The 19,407-nt window shown below is 43.0% G+C and overlaps 1 protein-coding gene across 3 annotated transcripts in view; it reads left to right on the forward strand.

The window, feature by feature from the left end:
- lipf (lipase, gastric) overlaps nucleotides 1-19,407 on the forward strand; it is a 77,080-nt gene that overhangs the window by 39,276 nt on the left and 18,397 nt on the right. For all 3 annotated transcript variants that reach the window (XM_070876897.1, XM_070876898.1, XM_070876899.1), the window contains exons 5-7: nucleotides 14,698-14,896; nucleotides 17,431-17,540; nucleotides 18,960-19,096. In XM_070876897.1, the coding sequence (XP_070732998.1) occupies nucleotides 14,698-14,896; nucleotides 17,431-17,540; nucleotides 18,960-19,096 (446 nt within the window). The remainder of the gene's footprint in view (nucleotides 1-14,697; nucleotides 14,897-17,430; nucleotides 17,541-18,959; nucleotides 19,097-19,407) is intronic.

Here is a 19,407-nt window from a genome sequence, read left to right on the forward strand (position 1 = left end):
CCCCGAGTATTTTCGGGAGGTTATTTGTGTCTTCCTGTTGGTCTGCCATTTCCTTGTTCCCCATTATGAATTCCCCTGATTCTGCCTGCAAGGGACTTACGTTTGTCTTCACTAATCTTTTTCTCTTCACATATCTATAGAAGCTTTTGCAGTCACTTTTTATGTTCCCTGCAAGCTTACTCTCACTCTATTTTCCCCCTGCTAATTAAATCCTTAGTCCTCCTCTGCTGAATTCTAAATTTCTCCCAGTCCTCAGGTTTGCTGCTTTGTCTGGCCAATTTATATGCCTCTTCCTTGGATTTAACACTTTCCCTAATTTCCCTTGTTAGCCACGGTAGGTATGAAATCCTGCAAAAAAAGAAAAGTGAAAGTTTATTTTAAAATTCTTTTGCAGCGATTCACAGGAAAAGAGTCCTGTGAATGTTTTGCGATTTTAATTTTTTTTTATTTTTGGTTTTAAAAAAAAAAAATGTTTTTGTGTTTTTTCCCCCCTCCCTCGGCCCAATGCGTAGCCATGGACTAAATTTGATGAGGATCGCATTTTCCTCCGAGAATCCACGTGCAGCGGTGATTTTTCCCGCCAGGTGGATTTTTTTTCATTTCTTGATTCATTTTCTGCCGTTCTTAATTGAATAATCATAGCAGTTTTTTGGGCGGTAAATCGGTGATGGTGGTTTTTGATAAAAATCCAGCCCTTAGTATTAATTGTTAAAATTCAACATCTGTGCAATATCTGAAATATTATAGATGGTGAGTTAACTGTTGTACAAGAAAACCTGAGCTATTTGCTACAGATTCTTGTTTATAATCTTTTTCGTCCAATCTAACTACAGATATTGGGACCAAAATTGTTCCTTTTTTAAGAGCCGTTGCTGCCTCAAAGAAGCGGTATCGGGTCGATAAGCACATACCTGTCTCAGTCGGAGCGGAGGTGCCGACATTCAAGAAATTGCCCCCCTCTATTTTTGAGCTGGTGCATGCTACCCCCCCGCATGGGAAATTGCCTCACGGGAGTGGATTGGCTGCCGCTCGGTGCCCCCGATAGCTTTCCCTGATGGGAAGCGGCGAGTGGCTGGGGGACACATCCATCCTTAAAGGGGAGGGCGCACTGCCGCATCCGCCATTTTATTTTAATAGTCGGCCGACTTCAAAGTCGGCTCGACAGTGGCGGCCACAGGTTCGGCTGGGCCACTAGCAGGCAGCCCATCATTCCCTCTTGAGTACTGGGCCGCTGGCCCGGCCGAACACCTCCCTGGTAGCACAGTGGGCCCAACTAAACTTTGCGCAGAGCTCGCAGAGGCCCTCCCCTTTAACTGAAGGGGAGGGACCTTATGACGTGGCACATCCACCTCGCGCTGACGTCATAAGCGTCGCCGCGCTGACCGCCCGCCTTCCACTCTGCTGCCGAATGACTTCTGCCCTTCAGGTGCCCCAAACACCGCCCGGAGAAAAGAAAAACTTTTAAAGCTTCAATTTCATTCGACTCCGCCCCAAAATTCTTTATATCGGTCGGTGCGCCCCGTTTCGGTCTCGGGGCAATTTCGGCCCCATAATTTTTGTCAGTTGAGGAATTAACAATCATGGCACCAAACCATAGATTAGCAAATTGTATGACTAAACAAGACAAGAAATAGACCTTCAGATGTTTAATCTCTTGCAGCCTCATGGAGTGAATCTTGATAAGGTTGCTGTATTGACTGTTGAATTCCAGTCCTATTTGTCCCAACGCAGCCAGTGTATCTCCAGCAATGACTTTCTGCTCTCATTCCTGTCCGGGCTCCTACAGACTAGCCCAAGGTTCCATTCTTTTCCTTGTTTACACGGTATCCTTTGCAGATATTATCCAATGGTCAGTTTCCGTATGTATGCTGACTCAAGTCCATGACAACATGTGTGTTGTTAGATCGCTTATCCAACAAGTTGTGCTTATGCAGAATTTCCTCCAGTTGAACATTGGGAAGACGAAAACCATATTATTCAGCTCCCAGCAAAACCTCTGTACCCTTGCCACAACTTCACTTTTACCCTCTGTCTACTTGCACTTGTCCGTTAGGCCTGTGTACCCAATGCATTGAATTCAGAATCTTCATCCTTATTTACAAATCCTTCCATGGCCTTGCCCTACTCTACCTCTGCACCTTCTCTACCTCTGCACCTTCTCTAGCCCTACATCCCAGGCTATACCACTTGGTCCTCCCGCTCTAGCCTTCTGTGCATTCTCCTTTCCCTCTGTTCTACCATTTGTGATAGAGCCCTCTGCCATCTGTCTGAAATGTATTTCCTGTGCTTCTCTTCTCTCCCCCACCCCACTCCCACCTTGCTGCTTCGCTCCCAGTCCTAAAAAGTCAATTTAAAAAAAAATATTTCATCGATGTTTTTACTCATGTCTTCTAGCTCTTTCAGTACTGCTCGACATCCTTGTGAAGTGCTTTGGGACATATTCTATGTTAAAGGCACTATGTTAATGGACATGGGTTGAGCTGTACTGGATTACACAGACCAGATAGCTCCCAGTTCAGAGCCATAGACTATAAGCAATGTGGGATATTACAAGTGTCCCCACTCTTAATTGTTCTCCAATGATCCCTGCTGAAAAGTATGCATGTGGGTCATTCAACCAAGTACAGGGACATGCTTAGCTGTGATGCTCCCCACAATCAAATAGTATGTGCAGAATGGTCACCTGGGCAAGACACCAGACTTGGCACCTATAAAGATGGAGCAAAGCATGAACCATGTGGCCCAAGAGACCAGAAGAAACCATTGTGGCCAACAAGAATAGAAACTGCTGCGCTTTAAGATGGAAACTGATCAAAATTAATTTCTAGAACAGAGCCTGGAAAGAGGAACTTTTCAAGCCGACATTGTGCAATGTAGTTAAGTTGCAGGTCAGCTTATTCTGTTTACCACAGTGACGATCCAGACTCTGTGGCGGCAGTAATCTTTCAACAGTGTGACCAATGGTTATGGAGTTGAAGTCCTACTTTATATGTTCCATAAACGCTTAATGCCATAAACCAATTTACACTTGTAATATGAACCACTGTGAAATTTCTACAAATAATGATGCAAAATAACCTGCTCCCTTTCTAGTAATTGTACCTGGTCTCTGTCCTTTAATAGAATGGGAGTTGATCTCAATCTCCATTTATACTACAGTGCTGTAGCACCCACTGCTGTAGCTGTTAAACCAGGTGGAAATATCAAAAGTTGCTTGCAGCAGCAATTGGATTACCCCATTGGCTCCAAATCAGAGTTAAATTCTTCAGTGGGAATTTTTTGTTGTTGCCAGTACCAAAATTGTTGGTCAATTGAGGGCTATTTGTAGCGTATTACAGGTTCCACATGATGCTCTCTCCTGATTTCTACCTAAATATTCACAATGTTATTTGCCCTTACTTTGAACAGGAGTTGAAATGATGAGAGTGCAGCAAATTGCACAATTCACTAATGCCAATATTTGCATTTAATGCATAGACACGGAAAGCAGAGGGCTAATTGGGAGTGCAGACTGCAGACAGTACAAATGTTGTATACTTCAGGGTCCTTAGAAGCTTCTAGAAGGGCTTTGATAGAAGTGAGCCACTGTTCAATGGCCCCAAAAAGTCAGAGCTTAGCAAAGGCACATAACCTTCCATTTATACTTTGGGTAGTATTCCAGAGGCCTGGAATAATAATCCAGAGATATGAGTTCAAATCGCACCACGGCAGCTGGGGAATTTAAATTCAGTTAATTAAATAAATCTGGGGAGAAAAGCTAGTATCAGTAATGGTGACCATGAAACTACTGGATTGTTGTACAAACCCATCTGGTTCGCTAATGTCCTTTAGGGAAGGAAATCTGCTGTCCTTACCCGGTCTGGGCGTATATGTGACTCCAGACCCACAGCAATGTGGTTGACTCTTAACTGCCCTCCGAATTGGCGGCTCACCATCACCTTCTCAAGGGCAGTTAAGGATGGGCAATAAATGCTGGCCTTGCTAGCGAAGCCCATATCTCATGAACGAGTTTAAAAAAGCATAAATTCAGGCAGTAAGGCTTCTTTGGTATCGAGAGGGTGCAGGGCATCTTCAGTTGCCAATTCGGATTCCATCGGGCTACGCTGTGCCACACAGAAATAGGAAAAGGATATTACTCGGGTCAGTGTAAATTTCTGTATGATGCCAGCCTGAGCATTCTCCTCATTATTGCCAAATGTCCTAGGAATTGCCATTCTGCAACAGACAATGTTCCAAGTTCTGCCCCACAGAGATGGCAAACCAAAATGTTTGGCTGCTCAGATAGTCTTGCTAACCTCTGACTATTGGTGAAGAGAACCATTCAAGAGGAATTTTAAATGAGGCAAAGGAATTTGTGTGAAAATAATGAAGAATAGGGAAAAGAAGCCAGTCTTCGTCTACATATATGTACGAACAACATGTGTAGTTACCCAGTAAAATTTCATGAAATCAGCAACCAGCCGGTGTGAATTCATTCGTCTAAATTTCTTCTTATGGGGAACATAATTTATTTGGAAGCCAAACAGGTTGAATAATTATCTTTTGTTTGTAAATTTCAATGGAAGCCCACTGTTTTCATCTTCTAACAATGTGCATTTATATGGCGCCTTTAACATCCCAAGGCGTTTCACCGGAGTGTAATCAAACAAAATTTGATACTGAGCCACATAAGGAGCTATTAATACAGGTGGCCAAAGAGGTAGGAGCGTCTTAAAGGAGGAGAGAGATGCGGAGAGGTTTAAGGAGGAAATTCCAGAGCTTGGGTCCTAAGTAGCTGAAGGCACGGCCGCCAGTGATAGAGTGATGAAAATTGGGGATGTGCAAAAGACCAGAATTAGAGGAGCGCAGATATCTTGGAGGAGGTTACAGAGATGGGGAGTGGCAAGGCCATGGGTGAGAATTTTGACATCGGTGTGTTGCCAGACCAGTAGCCATTTGTCGGTCAGTGAGCACAGGGGTGATAGGTGAATGGAACTTGGTGCGAGTTAGGTTACGTGCATCAGAGATTGGATAAGCTCAAGTTTACGAAGTATAATGGTCAGAAACAATTACTTTTCCTAGAGGTTGGGAGGTACCCAAAATTTTAAATGAGCACAATTGTTCAGCAACTCGTGGAAATTCTAACTTGTAATCGTCAGTGTCTTTGCTGAGCCTCTGGGTACAAACCAAAAGGAAAAATTACTTTCTTTTTGATGCAATGTGATTTTAAACCATTATTAAAGCTTATAATTCAGTTAATTTATTTTAGCATTTCATTCATTTCTTTATTTTTCCACATTATTCACTTCTCTTACTGGTATGACTCTGGCTTCCCCGGACAATGCGTTCTGTGCATCTATCCTGCCATTGCTCCCATCCTTCTAAACACATCAATTCTGGAAAAGGGTTTCTACTTGGAACAGTAGCCTGTCTTTACTGTTTTCAAATGCTAATTGACGTACTGATTTCCAGCATTTTCTGTTTCTATTTCAGATTTCCAACATTTGCAATATGTTTTCCTTTTACCTACTACAGATATCTCCATCTTTTTCTGGCTCTTTTAAGGATATGCTTTGTATGTTCTTATTGGACATGTTTTTATAGCTTGTCTTGGAAACACAGTTGAGTCTTATCACCTTGGAAGTACTAACTCACAAATGGAGAAGCAAGGTTGTTACATTTGCCAAACAATTAGCTGCTTTATTACTCAGCTCAGTGGCTTGTAATGTGACTTAACTTGTGACAAAGTGGAAGTGTATATTTTTATATGTATATATGACTATCTTTAAAATAGTGGGTGTTTGTCAACTACGACCTAAAAATTACTAGCACAGTTCATCTACAAAGCTCCCTGACCATATAACAATTAAACTGAGTGACCATAGGCTACATTTACTTTTAGCAATTACTTTCTTTCCTTAACAGGACAGGATAACTAAAACATAGCTCCACTTTCGCAGAAGAATAACATTGTGTATTGCATGGTACAATACTCCTTTCAATAGACAACAAAGTATTACCCAATCTACTGTGAGCAATGTTACATTACTAGTGGATCTCCTGCAATTTAAAAAAAATATCTGATTGCATTTCATCACAATTTCTGTTTTTAAAAGTTTAAAGTCAGTAATTTAGAATACACTAAGTTCCCCAGAAATGTTAAATATCCCAATTGACACAGAAGCCAGAATGTCAAACTCCTGTCTAACCTTGCCAATTGTACTTTTTCTGACCAGTGTTCTGACCAGCAGCCTGAAATCACCTGATGTTTACTTAACAGAAATTGAAGTTGGAGGCCGTAAAGGTGCACCATTTTATCTTGGCCACAGAATAATGCATTTTGCATTATATCATGTAACAGTCTTGTCCTCTTAATTCAACGTATCATTGCTGTCAGCAGTGCCGTGAGAGATCTGCTGAAATGTTATGTTTTGTCCATCATGCTCCAAATATCGATTTTGTTACTGGTGCCAAATAATTCTTTAAAAAAAAAGGAAGAAAGCTAGTCATTTAGTGTTGCTCTTTTGGTTTGAAATCTGAAACTAACAAACCTTTTCCAATCTGCACCGTTTCTGTACCAAACAATTAAACTCCGATTGACTTGAGGCTCTCTTTACTTAACAATTAAACTGTGGCCTTAAAGGGGCACCCAGCATCATCATCATAGGCAGTCCCTCGGAATCGAGGAAGACTTGCTTCCACTCCTAAAGTGAGCTCTTTGGTGGCTGAACAGTCCAATACTAGAGCCACAGACCATGTTACAGGTGGGACAGACATTCGTCGAGGGAAGGGGTGGGTAGGACTGGTTTGCCGCGCGCTCCTTCCGTTGCCTGCGCTTGACCTCTTCATGCTCTCGGCGTTGAGACTCAAAGAGCTCAACACCCTCCCGGATGCACTTTCTCCACCTAGGTTGGTCTTCGGCCAGGGTCTCCCAGATGTCAGTGGTGATGTTGCACTTTACCAGGGAGGCTTTGATGGTGTCCTTGTAACGTTTCCGCTACCCACCTTTGGCTCGTTTGCCATGAAGGGAGTTCCGCATAGAGCATTTGCTTAGGGAATCGCGTGTCTGGCATGCCAACTATGTGGCCTGCCAGCGAAGCTGATCGAGTGTGGTCAGTGCATCAATACTGGGGATGTTACCCTGGATGAGGGCACTGATGTTGGTGCGCCTGTCCTCCCAGGGGATTTGCAGGATCTTGCGGAGACATCGTTTGCGATATATCTCCAGCGACTTGAGGTGCCTTCTATACATCGTCCATGCCTCTGAGCCATACAGGAGGGTGGGTATTACTACAGCCCTGTAGACCATGAGCTTGGTGGTAGATTTGAGGGCCTGGTCTTCGAAAACTCTTCTCCTCAGACGGCCGAAGGCTGCACTGGCACACTGGAGGCGATGTTGAATCTCCACATTAATGTCTGCCTTTGTTGATGGGAGGCTCCCGAGATATGGGAAATGGTCCACGTTGTCGAGGGCCACGTCGTGAACCTTGATGACTGGAGGGCAGTGCTGTGCGGTGGGGACAGGCTGGTGGAGGACCTTTATCTCACGGATGTTAAGCGTAAGGCCCTTGCTTTTTCATATGCCTTGGTGAATACATTGACCATATCCTGGAGTTCAGCCTCAGAATGTGCGCAGACACAAGCGTCGTCCGCGTACTGCAGCTCAACGACAGAGGTTGGGGTGATCTTGGACCTGGCCTGGAGGCGGCGTAGGTTGAACAGCTTCTCACTGGTTCCGTAGTTTAGGTCCACTCCAGCGGGGAGCTTGTTTGACTGTCGGGTGGAGCATGGTGGCGAGGAGAGGGTTGGAGTGATTACACAGCCCTGTTTGACACTGATCCGGACGTGAATTGGGTCTGTAATGGATCCGTTTGTAAGGATCATGGCCTGCATGTCGTCGTGGAGCAGGCGAAGGATGTTGGCAAACTTTTGGGGGCATCGGAAATGGAGGACGCTCCATAGACCCTCACGGTTGACAGTGTTAAAGGCCTTTGTAAGATCGAAAAAGCCCATGTATAAGGGCTGGCGCTGCTCCCTGCATTTTTCCTGCAGCTGTCACGCTGCAAAGATCATGTCCGTTGTGCCCCATAGGGGACGAAATCTGCACTGTGACTGCGGGAGGAGCTCCTTGGCTACAGGGAGAAGACGGTTAAGGAGAACTCTGGCGACAACTTTCCCAGTGGCTGAAAGCACGGAGATTCCCCTGTAGTTGCCATAGTCGGACTTGTCCCCTTTTTTTAAAAAAATGGTCACGATCACTGCATCTCTAAGATCTCCCGGCATGCTCTCCTCCCTCCAGATAAGAGAGATGAGGTCATGTATCCGCGCCAACAGCACCTCTCTGCCATACTTTAGCGCCTCAGCAGGGATTCCATCTGCACCTGCAGCCTTGTTATTCTTGAGCTGTTTTATTGCTTTGCCTACCTCGTGCAGCGTTGGAGTTTCACTGAGGTGGTGGCGGGTCGCATGCTGTGGGATGGAGTTGAGAACACTAGAGTTAAAGGCAGAGTCGATTGTGGAGATCTTCAAAGTGCTTCTTCCATCGGGCCCTGACAGCCTCGGTGTCCTTGATGAGTGTTTCCCCGTTCTTGGCCAGGAGTGGGGTGGGGCCTTGGGAGTTTGGACCGTAGGTGGCCTTGACTGCAGTGAAGAATCCTTGCATATCGTGGCTGTCGGCCAGTTGTTGTATCTCCTGTGCTTTCTCCATCCACCACCTGTTCTTTAGGTCCCGGGTGTTTTGTTGGACCTGAGCCTTGAGCCGTCTGTAATGTTGCTTTGCAGCTCCCAAGTTGAGTTGTTGCTTGAGGCTCAGAAATGCTTTGCGCTTGCGATCTATATATAAGTTCTTGGATCGCCTGATCATTTTCATCAAACCAGTCCTGTTGTTTTCTGGTTGAGTGACCAAGTGTCTCTTCACAGACACTGGTTATAGAGGCCTGGCGGGCAGACCAAGCGCTGTGGGCATTTAGCATCTCTGGGTCATCAAGGCACACCAGATTAGCTGTGAGGCGCTGGCTGTATAGGGCTCTCTTAGCTGAGTCTTAAAGTGCCCCGGCATTAACTTTCTTGCGGCACTGCTTCTGCTGTCCCTCTGCTTTGGGCTATGTTAATGTCGATGATGGATCAGATTAGGAGGTGGTCCGTCCAGCAGTCGTCAGCTCCTGTCATCGCGCAGGTGATGATGCGTACATCCTTGCGATCCCTGGCTCGGACGATGACATAGTCGAGCAGGTGCCAGTGTTTGGAGCGAGGTTGTTGCCGCGATGCCATGTATTTGTCCTTCTGGCAGAACAGAGTGTTGGTGATGAGGAGTTCATGTTCTAGACATTTTGTCAGGAGGAGGGTACCACTGGAGTTGGCTTTTCCTACCCTCTCTCTGCTAATCACGCCTCCCCAGAGGGCTGTGTCTTTGCCGACCCTGGCATTAAAAACACCCAGGAGGATCAATTTGTCGCCCGTGGGGACGTGAGACAGGGATGTCTCGAGGTTGGAATAAAAACCCTCTTTAGCCTCATCCATTGCATTGAGTGTTGGGGTGTACACACTGATGACTGTGGTGCATTGGTTCCGGGATAGCGTAAGACGAAGAGTCATGAGGCGTTCGTTAACCCCGCAGGGGGAGTCTTTGAGGTGGTCGACCAGCTCATTCTTGATGGCAAAGCCGACTCCATGAGGGCGGCGTTCTTCCTCTAGTTTTCCTTTGCAGAAAAAGATATAACCTCCACCATGTTCCTTCAGCTGACCTTCCCCTGCCCGCTAGGTCTCGCTTAGGGCAACGATGTCAATGTCAAAACGTCTTGAGTTCCCGAGCAACTATGGTGGTGCGGCGTTCCGGCCTCTTGCTGTTGGAGTTATCCATGAGGGTCCTGACGTTCCAGGTCCCGAACTTCATGTTAGAGGAGTGGAAGATTCCTGTGCGTGAATTCTTTTAATGTGGGGTGGCTGCTGCACACCGGCAACCACACGGGCTTAGCTGAAACAGGTCTTGGTCCAGTGGCAAGGGGATCCAAGACAACTGGAGACCAGGCACAGCTCTATAAGCTACGGCGAAGTGTTGGCCACAAGCTCGGCACCGAGAAGCGCCATTGATGGTAGATGGCCCAAGGCTTGGTTGGGGGGCAAACATTAGAGAGGTCACTTCCAAAGTTATTTTAGAAGTTTAAAAGTATTTCCAAATTGTTTAAAAAGATTAAGAGTTGATTAAAAGTTGATAAAAATTCACAATTTATTTTAAAAGTTTCTAAAGGTTGTTAAAAAATCAAAGATGTAGATCAATAATAGACGTTTAAAAGTACTTTGATTAAAAGTCTAAAATGTAAGTTTTAAAAGTTCTCCCAAATTGTTTAAAAAGTTTAAAAATTGATTAAAAGTTGGTTAGAAGTTTAAGATGTTAGGTTGAATGCCGGTGGCCGGTTCAGCACCAGCCTCGGACCCTTCGGCCGGTTCGATGTCCGCCCCAAATCTGTCAGCGCAATGAACAGCTGGTGTGCGACCACAGGGATTGGTGTGGGCAGGTGTGGAGTCCTTTCGGCCCGAGATTGCAGTGGGTCGGTACGGAGTCCTTTTCGGCCCGGGGCTGGTGTGGAGCCCTTGCGGGCCACTCCTTTCGACCCGGAAGGGGCACAGTGCCACCTTAGCAGCTGAATAATATATTAATATTATAGAACCACATTATCACCTGACATACGTACATATATAATATACATACAGAAAACGTTGGTTTTGCATTGGCGGTTGAATTTTATTATGGTGACAATGTTGTATATTTGAATGATATGCACTATTTTAATTGGCAGATTCTTCCAATTTAGAAAAGTCTTGTGACAGCACGTGGAAGATTAACTTACAATGTGGCAGTTTTTAACCATTCATTTAAGAGTAAGCATTTTTGATTTGTGCAGCAATATTGTGTTTGATTTTCAATTTTGTATGCAATGTTGTTTGGTTAGTTACAGCCCATTAGTATAAATTTAATTGGAAACCTCAATCTGACCAAATGTGCAGGAATGATTGACATCGCCCACTGTCCTTTATTTGTGTTTCTTCTTCACTCATATAGTTGTATAATTTTCAATTATTTTATTTTGTCCCAATAGACCATCTTTTAGAAACTTCAAACACACACGCTGAAAATATACCAGTATTGCAGTATTCAATCATGCAACCTGAATAAAGCACTTTGACGAACTGTTATGTGGAAGTAGTCAGGTGATGCAATACTATCTACATGCAAAAAATAGAATTGTATTTTCAGTGGACATAATACTACAGAGCACAGTAAAATACTACATAGAAAACAAATGGCATCTAGACATAAATTTAATTTCCATTCTCTAACTAGATATATGTTTATTATTACCTGCTTATCCAAAGGTTTCGTCCTTTTTTTTTCCATCGACCTAGTTTTGCTATCTTCACAGCGTACTCAACTTGATCTGTACAATTTAAAACGGCTTTATCAAATACTGGCCCTGTGGCTAATTGGGAATCCAGATGTGGATATTTGTATTTGATTAGTAAATAAAAAATTTGTGATAGTCACAGTTGTTGGGCACGTGATCTCAACGTTCAAATTTGCACGCCGTATGCAGGTGAACTTTAACCATTTTGTGTGTTTCTTAGTAAAATGGAAAGATGAAAAGCAAAGTGTGTGTGTGTTTTTTGATTGCGGAGTGCTTTACTTCCTTGGTTACTGAACGGTGATAGATGTTTGCTAAGTAAATACACACGTGAAGTACATTTACCTGTACTGTATGAGTATATGTAAGGCGATTTCTACTAAAATGAGTGCATTTGGCTAAAACGATGTCACTGTGGCCACACCTGTGGCTAGTCAACATTTCTATTGAACTCGATTGAAAAGAGCTTGTGTAATTTCTGAACATTTGTTACTGACTGATCGTGATTTCATCATCATCGTGATTCACAGAGTTTCATTCTGTGGGTACTGTGCGTGGCATGGACTATACCACGTATAGTACAACTAACGGAAAAGGTGACAGCCAGAGGGAGGAATAAAATAAGGAATTAGTGTTGGCAGATACACAACTGAAGTATGGATTAAACCCTTTTAAAATATGGCTACTATTAAAAGGGAAAGCAGGCAGAAGGATAAAATGGGCTGAGGCCCGATATTGTTAGGAAGGTTCCAGCTGGAGTATAGGGCCCCAAGTTTCGTGCCGCGGCGAAAATGGCGCACCTCCGAGCTGGGCGCCTGTTTTTCGCGCCAAAAACTGCGCCTAAAAAAAAAAGTCCGATATTCTCGAGCTCCTTGGAGCTCGATGTCTGCTTGGCGCGGCGCGCTCTTCGCAGCAGGGGGCGGAGCCTAACACTCGCACCAATTTTCTAAGTAGCAGGGGGCGGGTACAATTTAAATTAGCCTTCGTGGTGCCGACAACCCTGCGCGTGCGCGTTGGAGCGTGCGCACACACACAGCCTCACACAAACATTTGCACTCGGCCATTTTTAAAAATACTGCAGAAAAAGTGAAGATTTGTTTCTTGGACCCCTGCAAAGGCTTGTAATTAAATTTTTTTTGATATTTGTGTGTGAGGGAGTGCTTTTAGCAACACTGCTGAATAAATCACCTGCTGAAATCAGTAAGTTCAGCTTTTTACTGCTAAACTTGCAGAACCGGTGCTGCATTGGTGCATGCAAATTAAGGACAGTGTGTTTGGAGAAATAAGAGTGCCAGTTCAACTTTGCAATGGATCAACGTCCACCAAGAACAAAGATGGCAAACCATTGCATAATACGTGGTGTTGACAATGCAGCACCCATTCTGCAAATTTAAATATAAAACTGTGGATGTGGCTGCCTCTCCCTGTCCAAATGGCCTCAGTCCCCCTCACAGCTCGAAGGCTGCTGCTGTATCTTCGGCTGCCGTCGAGCCACTGACGCCGCCCCAAAGCATGGCCGAATGGCATCAAGCACCATAAAGAGCTGCGTGTGTCAGGTGCTGATTCTTCGGCTGCCGGCCAGCCACTGACGCCGATGATATCCTATGGCCGAATGGCCTCACGTCGGTCCGCTGCTGATTCTTCGCTGCCGGCCAGCCACTGACGCCGCTGATATCTCATGGCCGAATGGCCTCGGGTCCGTCCAGTGCTGCTTCTTCGCGGCCAGCCACGAAGAGAATGAAGGCCTGCCTCAAGCACTGCAGCTCAGCTCGAAGCTTGCTGCCGCTGCCGTCGAGACACTGACGCCACACCGCTGCCTGTCTCCAACATGAAAGGCCTGCCTGAAGCACAGCAGCTCGAAGGCTGATGCTATTTCACACAGGTAGGAACATGGTTTATTTAATCTTTTTGCTTATAAATTTTTATTCAGGTTGGATTTATTTGTATAAGTATAACTAAGGATTGATTGTAGAATTTAATGACTTCCCTTCCCCCCCCTCCCCCCCCCCATCTCGTTCCCTACGCCTAATTTGTAACCTACGCCTGATTTTCTAAAGTGTAGACAAGGTTTTTTCGAGCATACAAAAATCTTCACTTACTCCATTCTAAGTTAGTTTGGAGTAAGTTTTCACTCACGAAACTTTGAAATCAGGCGTAAGTGGCCGGACACGCCCCCTTTTGAAAAAAAAATTCTGTTCCAAATTGAAACTGTTCTAACTGACTAGAACTGGAACAAACTAAATGACGAGAATTCCAATTTCTAAGATACTCTGTTCTACACCAGTTGCTCCTAAAAATCAGGAGCAAATCATGTGGAAACTTGGGGCCTAGGAGTCTGGACCATTTACAAAGTGGGAAGAATGGATCTCTCCAGCCAATCTTACTGCTGCACTTTAAAGCATTGTATGCAATCATCTTACTGGCTACCAATCCAAGCAATTTCTTTTATTTTGACTTTGGTAAGCCGAGAAGTGATTTAGAATGACATGATGCAAGCAGTTTACAATATATTTGTAATTTGAAATGTCCCTTTCAAAAACTAGTTTGGACACTAACATAACGTGTTTCCCCTTAACTGATGGAAGTAAAATTAGTTATATTGATCCCAGTGCAGATTCAAGGTTGATGGGAATTCACAGGACGCAATCTCTAGAACGTTTACATTTAGCTGTGAGACCAATAATGGAGTCCTTTTTTATGCTATTTAACTGTGGCAGTTTAGAGGGAGCATAGTATTGCAATTGACAAGTCAGGTTAGACCCACAGAGCTAAACTGGAACAAAGCACTGTACAAAAATATTGGCTACTGCTTGTTGGTGCTTAGTTTAATATTTTGCTGAGTTATTTTGATGTGCAGTGCTCAGTTTCTTGCATGTTATGACTAAATATTTGTCAGCAGTTATCTTCTAAAATAAACTCTCATCGCTGTCCCTTTCTAGAATCATTCGTGTGTGTATACTTGAACTGTAAATGCAAACATGAGTTTTTTAAATGGCATTGTGGCTGTACATATCAGTTGTACAGGTGATTCACTGTATTGAAAAGAATAGGCCACATTAAATGTAATTAATGGAGGTTCGATCTGAAACTATGGAAATGCATTACACAGCTAAATGAGAATTTGTCGGGCCATCGTGTGCAATTTAAGTGGGTTTTGCAAATCTATGAGTGGGTTAGGTATACGTAAGAAGTTATATCACTACAAGACTTGTACTTGAATGGGTTATGCAATGGCAGGTGTTTAATACTTTGCCTTTGGAGGGAACAGAACTTACTTTGCTTTCATTTCGTAGAAAATATTTTTTTTGTGTTTCTTTAGGATCCCGGCCAGTTGTGTTTCTACAACATGGTTTACTAGCTGCTGGAAGCAACTGGGTCACGAACCTGGAAAACAACAGCTTGGGCTTTATACTAGCAGATGCTGGTTACGATGTCTGGATCGGAAATAGCCGAGGAAATACGTGGTCCAGAAAGCACAAAACCATTCCAATTTATAAGGATGCGTTCTGGGCCTTCAGGTAACAAATATTTGTTTTTATTTTACTATAATAGTTAGCATATTTGTATACTTTTAACCACAGCTCATCAGTTCCACCAATGGAAGTTGTGAGGCTTGGTATATGACAGGCTTGTTTTATGTAGTTAACTGAATTTGGATAATTTTCCATTTGGAAGAGGAAATTAAAACATAAAAGAAAGAAAGACTTGTATTTATATAGCGCCTTTCATGACCTCAGGACATCCCAAAGCACTTTACAGCTAATTATGTAATTTTGAAGTGTAGTCACTTGTAATGTAGGAAACACGGCAGCCAATTTGCGCACAGCAAGCTCCCACAAACAGCAATGTGATAATGACCAGATAATCTCTTTTAGTGTTGTTGATTGAGGGATAAATATTGGCCAGAACGCCAGGAATAACTCCCCTGCTCTTCTTTGAAATAGTGCCATGAGATCTTTTACGTCTGTAAGGGCAGATGGGGCCTCAGTTTAACGTTTCATCTGAAAAACGGCACCTCAGACAGTGCAGCCCTCTCTCAGTACTACACCAGAGTGTCAGCCTAGATTTTTGTGCTCAAGTCTATGGAGTGGGACTTGAACCCACAATCTTATGACTCCGAGGCGAGAGTGTTACCAACTGAGCTGCAGCTGACACTACATGGGTATTTTATTTGAACAATCCTGTAAGATATTTAAAGGATCTAATCGAACGGCTTTACAAGTAGTTATCACCTCAAAAGAAACCCCTGTCCCACTCCAGAGACTTGTCATGGGATCTTTTACATCCACCTGAAAAGGCAGACAGACCGGTTTAACGTGTCCTCTGAAAGAACATAAGAAATCGGAGCAGTGGTCCATATGGCCCCTCGAGCCTGTTCCACCATTCAATACGATCATGGCTGATCTTTGACGTCAGCTCCACTTTCCTGCCCAATCCCCATATCCCTTGTTTTCCCCTAGAGTCCAAAAATCTATCTCAGCCTTGAATATCCTCAACGACTCAGCATCCACAACCCTTTGAGACAGAGAATTCCAAAGATTCACAACCCTCTTAGTGAAGAAATTCCTCCTCATCTCAGTCTTAAATGGCGACCCCTTATCCTGAGACTATGCTCCCTAATTCTAGACTCTCCAATCAGAAGAAATAACCTCTCAGCATCTACCCTGTCAATCCCCCTCAGAATCTTAATATGCTTCAATGAGATCCCCTCTCAATCATCCAAACTCCAGAGAGTATAGGCCCATTCTACTCAATCTCTCCTCATAGAACAACCCTCCCAACTCAGGAATCAATCTAGTGAACCTTCGTTGCACCCCCTCTGAGGCTAGCATATCCTTCCTTGGGTATGGGTTCCAAAAAAGTACTCCAGGTGTGGTCTTACCAAAGCCCAGTACAATTGCAGAAAGACCTCCTTACTCCAAACCCCTTGCACTAAAGGTCAACATACGATTTGCCTTCCTAGTTTCTTGCTGTACCTGCATGTTAACTTTCTGTGTTCCCTGTAAAAGGACACCCATATCTCTGAACACCAACATTTAATAGTTTCTCACCATTTAAAAACTATTTTGATTTTCTGTTCTTCCTACCAAAGTGAATAACCTCACATTTCCAAATATTGTTCTCCATGTGCCGTCTTCTTGCCCCTACTTACTTAACCTGTCTATTATCCCTTTTCAGACTCTGTGTCCTACACACAGCTAACTTTCCCACTTAGCTTTGTATCATCAGCAAACTTGGATACATTACACTCGGTCCCCTCATGTAAGTCATTAATATAAATTGTAAATAGCTGACTCCCTCAATACTACACTGAAGGATCAGCCTAATTATTCGATCAAATCCTGCAGTGGGGCTTTATCCCACAATCTTTTGACTTGGGCAAGATGCTACCACTGAGCCAAGCTGACATTCTGCAAAGATATGCTACAATACAAAAACATAATATCTTGTTCAAGAGTACTTTATAATCTAATGGGATTTTTACCCAGGGAGCAGTTGTATCAGCAAGTGGCCTCCTATCTCATCCCTCTCCTCAATATTGAAGTAAGGCTTGTGATTGCTGTGAAAATGTACAATTCTTATTTGATGTGTTAATATATTCAGGTTCTGAAATTGCGGCAGAGTGTTCATGTGATTAGTCAAGTACACTTGATCATCAAGGTCAGCTCTGAAGTTTTACAGTCACTCACATTGCATTGTCAAAACAATTTTGCTGCTCATGTTCATTAAAGTGATTGTACTATGTATAAAAAGAAATAACAGTAATGTGACCTGAACTTTGCTTACGTGGTATTAACTCAGGGCACATGATAGTTGCTTGGAATCATCATTATCTTTCCACACTTTTAATTAATGTTAAAAATATGACTGATTTTATTTGGAGAATAAAATATCTTCCCAAATGCTGACTGGGTCATGAACACATTGTTACTTGGTAAAACTTTGCCTGCATTAGATGCTCAGATGAATGGATTAGATTGTTATGTGCAGATATATTTGTTTTATCTGCCTGGAGACTATTTATAATGAGCTGGGTTGTGATATTTTCCAGCTTTGATGAAATGGCCACTAAGGATTTACCAGCAGTAATTGACTTCATCCTCCAAAAAACAAAGCATCAACAGTTATATTATGTCGGTCATTCTCAGGGAACAACAATTGGTAAGTCGAGTACCCACAATTAGTAAATGCATTTTTTTGTCTTCAATAGCATTTTTATGTATTACGCAGAATGTGCTATGAAACTCAAAAGAAAAGAAATGAGGATAGCTTTGCAATGAGACTATGATGCCATAATCTAGCAAAGGTTGTAGGAAATTTTGATGGCCATTGCTGTAACTTTGTGTTGGGTATGAAGAGGATTGCTTCATTCTGGACCGTTAATTTGATCTCATCAAATTTTGCTCATTTGCTCTGAATCCATATTGGTGATCAGACACGAGATTGTTGCAAAAGCTATTTGCTCATTATGGGTTCCATGAACTCTGACACCATTGGCAGTAGATATGCTGGTTTGTAATTATTGGGGATTGACTTTGATCCCTCCTTGTGGATAGGTACAAAACCTCTCCCATTACGCTCAGATTGGGCCATTAAAATAGATGAGCCAGGGAAGAATTAGTTCTGCAGAACTTTTTAAGTACAAGCGCATGTGCTGTTGGTGCCAGGAGCTTTTCTGCAACCAGACTTTGAAGGATATGATTGACATTTTTTGCACCAGGTTCAGATGATTGGATAGTTGAACTTCAGTGAGACTGAAGTGTTTGTCCTTAGATTTCAGAAGACTCATCAAATTTGAAATTGAAGAATTCTATCTTTGTTCACAAATTGGAGTATTTAATTATTCTTCATAAGGAGGCAGAAACAGATTTGACTATCTACCATCAGTACTTGAGAATTGGGAAGCTTGGGTTGATGTCGGAGTTGTATCCCTGGCTAGCTAATGACATTTTGCAATTGGTAATTGTTTCGGAGACACGAGATTGTTACAAAAGCTATGTGTGTACTTCTGCTACCCATATACTGAAGGACATCCTTCATTGCACCAGGGCTTTGAATCAATGCTACTGTTTAACTGTGTGATGGCATATAAGAATCAATTTTCCGAATGCATGCTCCCAGTGTGCCTTGTCCACTCAGTGTATATCAGGAAATCATGGTTGGTGCTTCCGACCATTTTCTGTCTGTTAACTTAATTTGAGAATACTGTGAACATGGCGTATATGATTCCATATATTTAATTAATTGCAGTTCACAATATTTAGTGGCGCTTTTTTTTTTAAATGACTGTTTTTATGGCACCTATGTGCTGGATGTAATAAATGTATAAGTTTACCATGCAGACTTTGCATTCAGGTTGATTGGACAATTTTACAACTTGATTGTGTGAAGTGATTAACATATTAAATATAAAATGTGCACTTAATAGACTTTTTTAAATTATAAGCCATTAAAATCTAAAAATGGAACCCCTCTACTTGTCTTTGTTCTTGCACGCAACGTGGAATTTTTAAAAGAGGAATGAGAATTGTAACATCTGGTATTCAGTTCTCCCATAACATTCTGTTTTTCCTTACTCAGGTTTCATAGCCTTTTCTACAATGCCCGAGTTAGCAAAGAAGATTAAAGTCTTTTTTGGCCTGGCTCCTGTTGCAACAGTTAAATATTCTGAGAGCCCACTAGTAAAACTTGGGGAACTTCCGGAGTTTTTGATCAAAGTAAGTGCTTCCTTTTTATCTTACAATGGAGCGGAGTGGCATGGAACTGGAGATGATGAGGGAATTTGCTGTTTGGTCTAGGATGCACTTTGCAATTTGTAACACAGTGAGATTTTCTGTTGTATGGGTGTCTTGGAGAAAGAGACGAGGTATCATCTATCTGCAACAAGAGTAGAGTTGAGTAATATTGTGCCAAACTACATTTCTTGCTGTTCAATCCAGCAGGACTCGGTTTGTGGGTGTAAATTGTCTTTTGAGTACAGTTAGAACTGGTCACTACCTGTATATTTAAAAAAAGACTCATTAATCTT

This window comes from Pristiophorus japonicus, chromosome 3 (genome assembly GCF_044704955.1).
Source record: "Pristiophorus japonicus isolate sPriJap1 chromosome 3, sPriJap1.hap1, whole genome shotgun sequence".
Taxonomy (NCBI): Eukaryota; Metazoa; Chordata; class Chondrichthyes; family Pristiophoridae; genus Pristiophorus; species Pristiophorus japonicus.